Source organism: Lampris incognitus, chromosome 2 (genome assembly GCF_029633865.1).
Source record: "Lampris incognitus isolate fLamInc1 chromosome 2, fLamInc1.hap2, whole genome shotgun sequence".
NCBI lineage: Eukaryota > Metazoa > Chordata > Actinopteri > Lampriformes > Lampridae > Lampris > Lampris incognitus.
In genome coordinates, this window is record NC_079212.1 from 46,496,896 (window position 1) to 46,511,095 (window position 14,200).

The 14,200-nt window shown below is 45.9% G+C and overlaps 2 protein-coding genes across 3 annotated transcripts in view; one reads left to right on the forward strand and one right to left on the reverse strand.

The window, feature by feature from the left end:
• The window catches only part of si:ch211-236h17.3 (carbohydrate sulfotransferase 11), a 28,982-nt gene extending 15,153 nt beyond the window's left edge, over positions 1–13,829 (forward strand). For both annotated transcript variants that reach the window (XM_056273509.1, XM_056273510.1), the window contains exons 2-4: positions 7,276–7,352; positions 11,260–11,424; positions 11,941–13,829. In XM_056273509.1, coding sequence (XP_056129484.1) covers positions 7,276–7,352; positions 11,260–11,424; positions 11,941–12,621 — 923 coding nt within the window. In that variant the 3' untranslated portion in view covers positions 12,622–13,829. The remainder of the gene's footprint in view (positions 1–7,275; positions 7,353–11,259; positions 11,425–11,940) is intronic.
• LOC130107096 (solute carrier family 41 member 3) overlaps positions 1–14,200 on the reverse strand; it is a 62,371-nt gene that overhangs the window by 941 nt on the left and 47,230 nt on the right. The window lies entirely within an intron of this gene.

Here is a 14,200-nt window from a genome sequence, read left to right on the forward strand (position 1 = left end):
GTGGATACCACGCTCCAGAGTGGATGTTTTCCACTGCAAGTGGTGCCTCACACTTCAAGACAGACGTTCAACCGTGTGAGCAGAGCTTCCGCTGGCGTCTCTTGACCCACTTTCCCACTTCCTCGTGCAGCTTCCTGGACCTGTGGTCCTTCGGTTGTGTTCAGTTGTGTTCCTTCAGATGTGATTGGCCAAGCTGTGGACCCGTCTGTTTACCCAGCCGTAACCGAGACTTTAAAACTTCTGTATGTAGAATTTAAAGACGGGCATGGTGATCTCCTCCAGTGCTATTACACTCTTGCCCTGTATTCACTCTCATATTGTCTTTTTTTTCTTTCTTCTTCAGACCGGCACAGATGAAGCTTGGCTCAAGAACTTGAAAAAAATGTTCACTGTGGTGATAAATTGTGTACAACTGCTATCAGATTGCTGAAATAGCCAATGCGGAGATTCCTGAACGTGCATTTCTTGTATTGGCTGCAGCACGCTGTCTGCAGATAGTCTCTGGTTGCGTGGAAGTCAACCGGAAAACCCCCAGTTTTTCTCTGGGAATATCGAGTCAGAGTTTTTCCACAAGAGGTTGGCGTCTCATAATTTCGCTCTTCAGATGTGTTTTTGGTGGGAACTTTGAAATTGACCGTTCCATTAAGAGGACGTAAAGGCTGAAAGATGGATAAGTTTGGGCCGTGGTTGCCTTGATTGAGGGGTCTGCCTCTAGAGCGTTTGGCAGATTGGTCACTGGTCGAAAATGTGCTCATCCTTGAAATCAGTTGTTGAAGTACTCTTGAAGTGGGGTAAGTAATCCTGGGTGGAAGTTAGCACGAGCTAGCTATATTTTAGCTTAGCTTAGTTTATTGTTTATTTGACAGGGACAACGCACCATTTTACAATTGCACTAGAGTTAGCCGGCAGCTAATTTGCATCTGCAGTCCCTGGGCAGGCAAACAAACAACAATTAACACAGAAGTAAAAACATAACAATACATAAGAAAACTATTGGACAGGCAGACAAAGAACAATCAAGACAAAATAAAAACATGACAATACACCAGAAAACCAATCTCAAAAGTTATAAGTACAATCTGATCTATTTAAAACAGTGGCTATAAATAGCAATCTGGCCTGTATGACAACAGCATATAAATATGGATTTCATCTATTCAGCAACAATAAATATAAATAGTAAACTGACCTGAAACATCAATACATAACAATCTGACCTAAACTATGACAACAGCTATAAAAATCAATCTGGCCTATTCAATGCAGTATGTTTTGAAAACATACTGCAAAAGAATCCGGCCCCTTACTTATGCCTGAGAGCGTTGTTAATGTGCAAACTGATTGACATTAAGTAGAGACCAATAGAAATGCCGGCTTGCAAAACATTGTCCTAACTGGCTGATAAAGAGCGGGTACAGACAGAATTTTCTGGAGTGGCTGCAGAGACCAGATTTACTCAGTGCTTCTACTTACTTCATAGCTGTGGTGATGTTGAAAGAGTTTGACCAACTATTTTTTTTATCCCCCCCCACCCCAATTGTACTTTGCCAATTACCCCACTCTTCTGAGCCATCCCGGTCGCTGCTCCACCCCCTCTGCCGATCCGGGGAGGGCTGCAGACTACCACATGCCTCCTCCCATACATGTGGAGTCACCAGCCGCATCATTTCACCTGACAGTGAGGAGTTTCACCAGGGGGAAGTAGCGCGTGGGAGGATCACACTATTCCCCCCAGTTCCCCCTCCCCACCCAAACAGGCCCCCCGACCGACCAGAGGAGGCGCTAGTGTAGCGACCAGGACACATACCCACATCCGGCTTCCCACCCACAGACACAGCCAATTGTGTCTGTAGGGGTGTCCAACCAGGCCAGAGGTAACATGGGGATTTGAACTGGCGATCCCCGTGTTGGTAGGCAGCGGAATGGACTGCTACGCTAGACATTAGATGCCTAGTTTGACCAACTATTGAGTGTTGAAAATCAAAATTACTGACAGCCACGTTAAGTTGCAGAGAAAACCCGCGTACACATGGCCCATTATGTCACATGGTTGTTGACCAGTGTGTGAGACCTTTCAGAAGGCCGTAGATCAGGCCTATGCATGCACCACTCACGCCTCTAAAACAGTCAGCCCAGAAATGAGTGCCTCTCCCTCTTTGTTTATATGATGTGGCACAGATGCACCCAGAGGAAGTGGAGGATTTTGGTGATTCTGGAGAGCTGGAGCAGAGGAGGCCCTGTGGGAGAGACTGCTTCCTGAAAGCCACAGACTCGCTGTGTCTCACTCACATACTCGTTCAGAGCACCCTGCCCTCCATGTTTGCTTAGTCACTGGTATTTTGCATGTCTTCTTCGTTTGTTTTGATTTATTTAATACGTCCTTAAACCCGAACAAAGCACTTTTGATTTATATCAGCAGCTTATATCCATTTAAGCTCGTTGTCGGTACAAATGCAGCAACGCAGTTTTTCCATGCGGGCGGCGTCCAAGGCATGATTTAGATGCCTGGCACGAGCTGAACAGGCAGACAGCGAGAGAGAGAAATGTCTATTTCCCTATGGATCACATAGCTTACGGTACACCTTTTTTTTTGCTTACTCACCGATTTGCTTTCCATGTGATCATCTGGAGCGCTCGCATTGTTCCACACCGCAAGAAAGCTCCATCTCAACAAGTCATGTTGTGTAGTGTTAGGTTCTGCAATGAGGTTTTGCTTAAAACAAACTGCCAGTAGGGATAGCTGGGTTTATATAAATAATAACAATAACACATTTTAAGAATATAAGAATCGCAAGAACAAGTTATTGTCATTTCTGTCATGTACTTGCGTACGCAAAAGAAACGAAATTTTGCTTCGCTCAGCCCACAGCAGTGCAACACAAAAGATAAAAACACACAGCCAAAACTTCCAAAAACGACACCGCCAAAAACATACAGAGAACAAAGCAAAAAAAAAAGAAGAAAAGTCAACAACACAGTCCGCTCAGTGCAACACAGTCCAAAAAATCCCACTGTCCAGAGAACGAACACCGGAATTGCCGGTCTGCATGGGCTAGCAGTTAGCTTAGCCTGCTCCGCTTCCACATCCTGTCAGACCGCCCTCGGTGCTTCCTCCCCAGGCGCAGCACCAGGGAGGGCCGTGGTCCTTAATTGGGCCCACCGGACGCAGCAGACCAAGCTCCCCCAGCCGATCCAACGCCAGCTCTCCCAGCCAGACATCTCCGACACACCTCTCCCGCACTCCACACGACGACACAAACGCAGATGCAGGCAAAAACACTGTACAGTCGATGCTAGGCGAGGTCGCCGCCAGAGCGCTTCGGTGTTTCCTCTCGGGCGCAGGTCCCTGGGCCCACAGGACTCATCAGACCAAGCTCTTTCAGCCAATCCAGCGCCAGCTCTCCCAGCCATTAAACGGGGGGGAAAAAATCGAAGATCAAAATAAATAGTAATATAATGAGGATTACTTTCACTAGAGCAATTGGTTGCTGATAAAGGACCTAAGGAGGAAACATTTGACTGTGGGAGGAAACCCTGGTTTGTTAACCCTGTTAATGTAGGTCAGGTGACTCGGCCGTACTAAAGTGTCCCTAGGTGTGTGTGTGTGTCGGTCAGCCCTGTGATGGCCTGGTGGCCTGTCCAGGATGTCTTCCTGCCTGCCGCCCAGTGACTGCTGGGATAGGCTCCATATGTGAACAGTAGCAATTTGTACACTGTAAAACAGTACACCATGTGCAATTTGCAAGGTACGGTACAGTCAGGTGGGTCACAAGGTGAAGTCACCCAAATCATATGTTAGAGGGCTCAGTGGCAGTCTATGGAGGTCAAGAAGTCGGTCCTAGTCAGTCCTTGTATGGGGGACAGGGGTTAAGGAGTTGGTCATAGTCAGTCCTTGTGCGGGAGGTGGAGGAGGAGGAGGGGGGTAGGAAGCGGGGGGGGGACAAGGTTGGGGCAGAGGGTGGGCCTTGTTGTGGTGCCTGATGGCTGTTGATGCAAAAGACTGGCGGAGGCGTTTCGTGGTTTGTCAGGGGGGCAATGAGCCTGTGACTGAAAGTACTCCTCCTCCCCACTATCTCATCGTGGAGGGGATAGGAGAAATTCATCAAGATGGTGGCCATCTTCCTCATCCTCCCCTCCGCAACTGCCTCCAGTTCAACCCCCACTACTGACGTAGCCTTCTTTACCCCCCCCCCTTTTTCTCCCCAATTGCACTTGGCCAATTATCCCACTCTGAGTTGTCTCGGTCACTGCTCCACCCCCTCTGCTGTTCTGGGGAGGGCTGCAGACTACCACATGCCTCCCCTGATACATGTGGAGTAGCCAGCCGCTTCTTTTCACCTGACAGTGAGGAGTTTCCCCAGGGGGATGTAGCACATGGGAGGATCACGCTATTCCCCCAGTTCCCCCTCCCCCCCGAACAGGGGCCCCGACCGACCAGAGGAGGCGCTAGTGCAGCGACCATGACACATACCCACCACAACCGGCTTCGCACCTGCAGACAGTCAATTGTGTCTGTAAGGACGCCTGACCAAGCCGAAAGTAACACAGGGATTCAAACCGGCAATTCCTGTGTTGGTAGAACATCCGCAGCAGCCTGCTGCACACATTGAAGGACCTGAGCCTCCTCAGGAAGTACAGCCTGCTCTGACCCTTCTTGTAGAGGGCTTAAACGTTATCAGACCAGTTCAGTTTGTTGTTCATTTGTACTCCCAGGAACTTGTAGGTGATCACCATCTCCACCTTCTCTCCCTTGATGATGAAGGGAGCTGGGGTCCCCTTCTTACCCTGTCAGTAGTCAATCACCAGCTCCTTGGTCTTACTGATGTTAAGCTGGATCTGGTTGTTGTCGCACCACCTCACAAAGCTCTCCACTAGGTCTCTGTACTCCCCCTCATTGTCATCCATAATGCAGCCGGTGATGGAGGAGTCATCGGAGAATTTCTGTAGGAGGCACATCGCTGAGTTGGAGTGGAAGTCCAAGGTGTAGATGGTGAACAGGAAAGGTGACAGCACAGTTCCTTGGGGACTACCGGTGCTACACACCAGCATGTCTGACCGACTGCCCTGCAGCCTGACATACTGAGGTCTGCAGGTGAGGTAGTCCGTGATCCAGGCCACCAGGCCGTGGTTTAGGTACATCGTTGACAGCTTCTCAGCTAGCCGGGGTGGCTGGATGATGTTGAAGGTTTTTGAGAAGTCAGAGAACATGATTCTCACAGTGCTGCGTGGCCTCTCCAGGTGTGTGTAGGCTCTATGTAGCATGTAGATGATGACATCCTCCACACTGATGTTCTCCTAGTATGTAAACTGCAGGGGGTCCATGGAGTCGCTCACCAGGGACTTGAGGTGCTGGGACCAGTCTCTCAAAGACCTTCATGACCTGTGATGTCAGAGCTACCAGCCTGTAGTCATTGGGAGTGCTGGGGCAGACCCTCTTGGGCACTGGGACAATGCAGGTGGTCTTCCAGAGCTGGGGTACCTTCCTGAGTTTCAGCGAGAGGTTGAAGAGGTGCTGGAACACTCCTGCCAGCTGCCTAGCGCACGCCTTGAGCACCCTGGGATTGGTGTTGTCTGGTCCTCTGGCCTTGTTTACGTTAATCCTGGAACGCTGCCTCCTCACCTGGCTGGTTGTGAAGGTCAGGTGTTGGTCTGCGGTACTGGCCTGTGGTATGGATGTTGGTCTGTTTCCAAGCACAGGAGACCAGTTAGGGCTGTTGTCAGGGTGTGTTTTAGTGTTGATGGATGAGGGGGGAGGAGTGTGAAAGGTGGGGGGGGGAGTGAGGGGGAGGTGGAGGAGGACAAGTCCCTATTTCCATGGATTGTTGGCTATGTGGAGTGGACGGGGTAGGGGGGGAGGTGTGACTGGGTTGCCCTGCTAAGTTTGTGGGGATTGGGAGGTCAAACCTATTGAAAAACATTTCTTACATTACATTTCTAACATTTCTTATTTCTTTTCTCTTGCTCTCTCTTTGCCTCTCCACACTTTCCCTCTCCTGCCTCACTCTCTCCCCTTTCACCTCCTCTCCCAGCTTTTTGTGTGATGTCAAGTAACCCTGTGCACTCTCCTGGCACATGTGCACAACAAATCACTCCCAACGCCCACCAATGACAAGCCATTGTCCTTGCAGGGAGGTGAAGTGGCTAGGGAAGTCGGAGGGGGCAGGGGGAAGAAATGAGAGGGAGTTGAGTGGAACACCTACAGCCTAAAGGCAGAGGAGCAAAAATGAAAGGGTTGATGCGACTGGATGCGAGGAGCATGCAGATCAGAAGCGACAGAGATCAGGAAGCAATAGACACAGACGGGTTCCTGAATTTTGCAGAAGCAGATGACTGGGACAGTCACGGAAAGGCAGTAAGGTGGTTAGAAACATCCGAAGGCTTGCAAGCTCCATGCCAGCCACACAAAGTGTTTTATAAATTGTCCCTTGTGACAAGGTGGTATATTCCTACCTGCTGATTCATTGCAAAGCATCTACGGAGAAGAGCTTCGACCATAACTAAAAGTTAGTATCGTTAAAATTAAGTAGTAGAGGGTGAGAAAGAAGGATGTGGCAGCTTGAACAAGGAGAGAGAGTGAAAAAGGGGGAGGTGGAGAAACATTAGCTATGGAGGAGGAGGAGGTGTAGCAAAGGGTTGAAAGGAACAAGCTGTTCCTATTGAACCTGTAAGGCAGAGGGTGGAAGGAATTTTTAAAGGGAGATCGTGTCATGACAGAGCCGGGCTGGGGGAATGCTCCCCCTGACTGGCCCTTCGACTGACCCTCCTTGTAATTCCATATGGACGTCTACAACAGCATGTTTTAAACCCATGTTAAAGTTAATGTTGAATATACATTTAAAAAAGGTGTCTCTCATCTGTGATTACCGGATAGGCCTGTACAAACGGAGGTGGTGAAACGTTAATTGGAAATGACGAAGCAGCAATTGCACATATGGCAAATATCCATCACAAATAGTCTCATCATATTTCCCTCACCAAGTACAGTAACTCGGTGGCACAATTCACTGTTCTAGTATTCCTCATTATGAGATGTCCTAGGCAAAGATGACAGATGCCTTTACTCTGGTCTGCTCTGACAAAGCAAAGAAAGCGGTCACCCATAATAGCTTCTCTGCTAGCTTTTTAAAATAGCGCTGAGTCATTTGATTTAAAACAACGAGTGCCTAAAACAACCTGCAACCACAGGTAAAATATATTTAGTAATATTAAGACTGAATATTCAATCTCTGATATTCAAAGGCATTTTTTTTTGTGTCTCTAATCATCAATCTGTAGAACCTGGTTTGAAGACTGGCAGCAGACCAGGGAAGAGCAGGAGAAGTCCATTACAGACTCTCTACAATGGACAGCAGGTGAGATCACAGATGTGTCAAAAACAGCAGAGATGCCTCCTTGCCCCCCCCCCCCCCACAAACACTTTTTCCCCCCAGTTGTATCCGGCCAGCTCTTCCGAGCCGTCCTGGTCGCGGTTCCACCCCCTCTGCTGATCCGGGGAGGGCTGCAGACTACCATGTCTCCTTCGATACATGTGGAGTCGCCAGCCGCTTTTTTCACCTGACAGTGAGGAGTTTCACCGGGGGGACGTAGTGCGTGGGAGGATCACACTATTCCCCCCAGTTCCGCCTCCCCCCTGAACAGGCGCCCCAACCGACCAAAGCAGGCGCTAGTGCAGCGCCTGCAGACACATGGCACCTGCAGGCACAGCCATTTGTGTCTGTAGGGACGCCCGACCAGGCCGGAGGTAACACGGGGATTCGAACCAGCGATCCCTGTGTTGGTAGGCAATGGAATAGACCACCAGGTCACCCGCTTCTCTGACTCCTTGTTGTTGCCTGTAATGATGGGTGTCTTCCAAGATGGTATAAAGTCAGTCTTCTTGCCCTCCTTTTGGACAACCTACTTGTAAATGTACCTCTGGTATCAGTTAAGTAACTATGTGTTACTAAATTTGTAATTCATGTCCAACAAAGATTTGGTTGAATTTTCTCACTTAGTAGAAGTTTTATGCAGTGTTCATCTGTCAACTGTTAACCACAGCATCCAAAGGAATTGAACCAAGTGCAACTGGACTTGGTATATATCCGTGAAGACTTTTCGCCTCTCATCCAAGAGGCTTCATCAGTTCGTGCCTTTCTGACTAAACCAAGCTAGTCTGACTGGCTGGTGATGAAAAATAACATTTCCTTAACAATTATTGTTACTGAAATATCAAAACGCATAACAAAAAAAGAGAACATGTTATTTCCTTTGGAACAGTTACTGAGACTGAAAAAAACAACTTGTCCAAAATTTAATTTATTGTTTCTCCAACAGATCTGTTTTCTCATAAAATATTGTTTTGGTATCTAATGCCCCCTTTCTACTATATGGTACCGGCTCAACTCGACCATACTTTTTCATTTGCCATTACTGGAAAGTACCAGCATTTTGGTAACTGTTACCACTTTTCTGGTACCACCTTTGTCGAGGTTCCAAAAAAAAACGGAGTGGGTACCAAAATCAATGCAGACCAGCTACACTGAGGGGGTACTGTTATGGTAATAGAAAACGACAGTAAGCAAGTCGAGTCGAGTCGAGCCGGTACCACGTAGTGGAAAAGGGGCATACGTTTGACCTGTCCTGTATGGTATTACTGACAAGGTCACTTTATCTTGGAATCGAACCACCATTAAGCTCCTCTGAGGCCGATTAGTATCATTTCAAGAATTATTTCCAATATTGTTGCTCTAAAGAGGACTCATTGCATGTCCACAGCAGGACTTAATTTAGGAGTAATAATCCATCAATCGATCTACTACTACTAGTACTTTCGGCTGCTCCCGTTAGGGGGCGCCACAGCGGATCATCCATTTCCATCTCTTCCTGTCCTCTGCATCTTCCTCTGTCACACCAGCCACCTGCATGTCCTCCCTCACCACATCCATAAACCTCCTCTTTGGCCTTCCTCTTTTCCTCTTCCCTGGCAGTTCCATATTCAGCAATAATAATCCATCATCATAATAATCATAATAATTATAAGGAGATAAAATTAGAGCCTTTCTGTATTTTCACATCCTTTAAATATTAATTATCTTCTTTCTTTTTTTTCTGAAAGGAAGAACAAAGTGGGACACCTGGGCCCATTTAAATAGGTTGAAATGCAGACAAAAATGTATTGCCTGAGCATTTTGAAAATCCTGTTTTGCTACCACAGCATGGCTACAAGATATATAGGGTGGGATGGGATGGGATTTCTGCACACATTATTCTGGCAAGTACCAGATGCCTGACTCTGGTATAACCACAACTTCCTGTTCAGAATAGTAATCCAACACGACAGATTACAATACCATGACATAACGTTGATGCTTCCAGCTTCTGTATGCTTTTCTCCACCTTCTCTCCCCTCTTCAATAACCCTTTACCCTAATGCCTTAGTATGAATGACTTTGCTCTCTACTTTGAGGTGAACGTTTCAGTTGTCAGTGGTCAATCCCCTCCTCCTCTGTCGTGATTCAATCTCGTACTACTACTACTGGTCTTGGCATCCATGATGGCTGACCCCCCCCCCCCCCAAAAAAAAACCAGGTCTCCAAACTACTCCTTGCTGGCTGTCCCATCACTTGCCTTGTTCCTGTCCCTCCCCTGCCCCTTGTCCCCCTCTTTCAGTCCATCACCCTCTCCATTACATCCTATCTAACATGCACTTTCAACTTGTCACTCCTTTCTGGTGTCTTGCCATCTAAATTTATGGTTGCTCAGGACACACTGTTGCTGTGAAATCATTACTTGATGCTACTTTGGTGTGTAAGTATGGGCCAGTGTTATTGCTCCCATTCTTAGTCAAAACTGTCTTAGAATGACCCTCTCAATCCAAGTTAGTCTGGGTTTAAAAGTGATCACTTCACTGAAACTGCTTTTCTTACAGCTTCTGCAAGTTACTCCACTTGCCCAAAGCTGCCTCCAAGTAATCCATAGTCATCCTCCTTGACTTATCTCCTGCATTTAACAGTGAATCCAGATTCTACTGTCGATGTTTGGGCATTGTTGGTACTGAAGTCAAATCATACTGAAAGGGAGGTCATACTAAGACTCATGAAGAGGTCAGGTGTTGACCTCTTAACATCTTACAACAGGCATGCCTCAAGACTCAGTGTTCAGCCCACCCCTTTCCACACCCCTAGTACCACTTCACTTGTCCCAATTGTATTGGCACATGGTTTAGCTTACCATTGATACACTGATGACACCCTACTTACCCTACCTTTTATTTCTGCCAGAGGACATTGTGGTGCCTGCTCAGGTTGTTGGTTGCCTCACTAACATATTCGCTTGGATGAGGGAGCCACACCCACACCTTGACTTGTCCAAAACGGAATTGCTGGTCATCCCTCTCAATCCTTCATCTCCAGCAAGATATTGATCAAATACATGGTCAATAATTTCATTTTCGGATCACAGTGGGTCTGTCCCACATTCCTGTTACTATGTTTTGTACGATAACTAAAAGATCTTACAATATCTAACAGAGCATGCTGTTCATTCCTGTAATTCAACCACTGCACAAAGACTTCAGCATTATGCATCACACTTAGCTTTTAACTTGTAATCTTTAGTTTTCTGGGTAGTTAAGGGACCTGCATACCTAATATTACACTCCTGCTTGTGCACTTTACTCTACAGCTGGCAAGCTACTGTTTACGCCCACTTCTACTAGGCCAAGTTCAAGGTTCAGACTTTTCTCTCATCTGGCCCCAAAATGGTGGAATAGACTTTGGGTTCCATCAGAGCTACAGATTCCCACATTTTATTCTAGAAAGGCCTCAAAACTTACCTTTTCTGGGACTACCTTCATTCATAGTCTATAAGACTTTTATACTGATTTGTGGCATTGTCCAGCTAAGCTGTAATTTGTTCCTCCCGCTACTATTACTCACATCACTGTTGGTGACCTTCCTCCAGTGCACGTACACTAAATCTACTTGATGTTTCATGCACTCTGGCTTCTTTGTAACATGATTACTATTCAGTGCTCTAAGATGCCTGTAGGTTGCCATACAAATTAATCTGTTAATTGCTGAATTGCTGATCCTCTTGTAAGTCACTTTGGATAAAAGCGTCCCCTAAATGAGAAGATGTGAATGTATTGTCTTTTCCATGTCAGGATTTCATGTGTTTTGGACACGATGTGTTCATGTATAACAAATTATCCTTTTTGTTTCTTTCTTCCTTATTTTTTCATGTGTTTCTCTGTCTTGCTGATAACACTCCACCCCGTAGCAGTCAGAGCTATCAGCAGCACAGAGGTCTCTCCAGGACCGTCGGGACCTGCTGGAGCAGATGTGTCTGAGCCATACCAGGAAGCGTAGGGTACTCTCTCATGAGGACCTCAAGCACCTTATTGTAGATGACAAGCACAGCCTCATCTACTGCTATGTACCTAAGGTCAGTGTCCATCATGTAAAATTTAGCCTCCCTGTTGCACCCATTTTTTTGTCATTTGACCACATGATGTGTATTACAATCCTATCCATTACTTTAAGGGAAAAAAAAGAAAAGCTAATAGGTTAGACATTTTTTTCCTGTAAATTTAACTCAGGAATGTTTGAATCAATTGCAATTATCTTGAAACAAGCAATCAGTCTAATTTCAAGAAATTTTATTACATTGGAACCAAATAGGCCATTCATTTTCTTTAAGAAGAAAAATAAAATTTGAAAAAAAATTGAGGATTTGTAAATTTGCCTCAGTGGTAGATTCAATGACATGCAAAATGTTTTATTTTGATACTATTGAAGTTACACAGCACAGCCATCTATATTTTCATCATAATATGCTGAATATCGATGGTGTTTACTTGCTTAGCACTGAATCCATGTTTGTTATTAGTATTCTCATTATTATTATTATTACTGTGCCATTATTATTATTATTATTAATGTGATCATTGTTATGTTGCAGGTGGCCTGTACTAACTGGAAACGTGTCCTGATGGTCCTTAACAGTGAAGGCCGCTATACTGACCCCCTCGCCATTCCAGCCAATGAAGCCCATGTGAATGGCAACTTGCATACACTCTCTGAGTTCTCAACCCCTGAGATCAACAAGCGTCTGCGTAGCTACCTCAAGTTCGTCTTCGTGCGTGAACCCTTCGAGCGCCTGGTGTCTGCCTATAGGAACAAATTCACACGCAGCTACAACACCGCCTTTCATAAGCGCTATGGGACCAAGATCATCCGACAATACCGGCCCGACCCACAGCCTGAAGCGCTGGAGAAAGGGAACGATGTTTCTTTCAAGGAGTTTGTCCAGTACCTAGTGGACCCAAGGACACAGCAGGAGGAGCCATTCAATGAGCATTGGGAGCGGGTCCACTCCCTCTGCCATCCCTGTCTCATCCACTATGATGTGGTGGGGAAGTACGAGACCCTTGACTTGGACGCGCAGGCTGTTCTCAGGCTCACTGGAGCAGAGGACACTGTTCGATTTCCGACCTCTGGGAAGAGCACTCGGACTGATCGGGACATGGCTGCACGCTTTTTCAAGAACATCAGCCCTTCTTATCAGAAGAAACTGCTTAATCTTTACCGTATGGACTTCCTGCTTTTCAACTACTCCATACCAAAATACCTCAGGACATGACAACAGGAACAAGACAGGAAGTTGACATCCACGTGCCAGCAATGGAATCTAATGCAACATGTTGAGGGTATTTAGTAGCTGCATTGACACATTCACCACAAGTGCTGTTTAGTTTCTGGCTAATGAGGATAATTTTGCACTTGCCTGATAGGACAAATCCAAGTCTTGCTCAGGTTTTGCAGGCTTGTAAAATTTTCCTCCTTGTCTTTTTGCAAAGATAGAAGGCGTTCACTGTGACTCTCCAATAATTACTATGGAGAACGACTTACACATTCCAGATTCAACCAGTGGAACTTCCTCGGTGGCGGCAATTAAATTTCAAGATCGGCACATCCCATTGTGTCGTCCCAAGTTGTATTTGGACTGTGCACTGCAAGTGCATGCATCACTTTGACAAATGTTAACAAAAACTGTAGAAATTTGTCACAGTTAGGGACGTGAAAAACGTTATGTATGTGTCTTTTGTACTCTGTTTAACCAGTTTATTTACTTATCTATGCAAAACCTGAGACAAAGATGTTCTCTACCAAAGATGAGATTTTATTGTTTTTACCATTAGCATAGCAGAATACCACCTACGTAGCCAGCGCTGACTGGGTGTCACAAAAATATGTTTACTGTTGGTGGTCATTCTTGCTTTGTGCACAGGGGTTTTGATCAGGGCTCTGATGACAAGAATCGGTATCTTTCACCGCTGTGGAAGATTTTAATTCTCTGTGAGTACGGAAGGAGTCAAATCTAACTGAATTCCCTTTGACTCTCTTCTATTAGTCCTGTATCTGTGATGGTTCAGTTAGTGTAATGTTCCTTGCCTGAAGTTCTGAGGTACCCTGCTACAGTGAACGTTCAATTTTCATGGCTTGTTTCCTTCAAGCTAATGTAAGTAAGTCACACTGAAGAGAAGCAGGTTCTTCTCAAGCACAAGTTCATACATGGACATTTTGACTGTGAAACCGTTTATAGTGTAATTTCTCAAAGGACCTTAACAATACCTTTACAAGACCTTTATTTATCTATGTTCAGAATGAGAGTATTTATTATCAAGAAAGAAAAATGTGGACTCGTGGTTTTGTCGGTATGAATTCATTTTATATGGGCGAGTAATGCATTATTCCTCTTAAGTTTTTTATTTTTTTTCTTTGAGCGAATTCTGCTTGCATGGAAAAATCAGTCGCTGTTGTTGCTTTTGCACATGAGCTCTTGCCAAACCAAAGTCTTCTTGGGATTTATAAAGCTTGAATTTTAAAACACTCTTGTATACGCATCGCTAGCCTGTCAAGACACTTGTTCACATAGTCCCACACTTGTACCTGAGAATATCTATTTCTGGGGCTCTCATAGTCATTCCTGTAAATAGCTTGGGTGTCTCTTCTATCCCTCTCTGTGTTTAGCTCTGGGCAGGTAGGCTGAACAAACAACCACAGGGCTGTGGCGAGAGCAAGGTCTGGTTCTGCTGAGAGACCTCCTTGTTGCAGTAGACACACATGCCAGGATGATGCCCGCTAACACCCATCGCCACTACAGGACCTTGCTCAGCAAAGTGAATGTCAATGAATCTCTCCTGGGGACTTAATTGCTA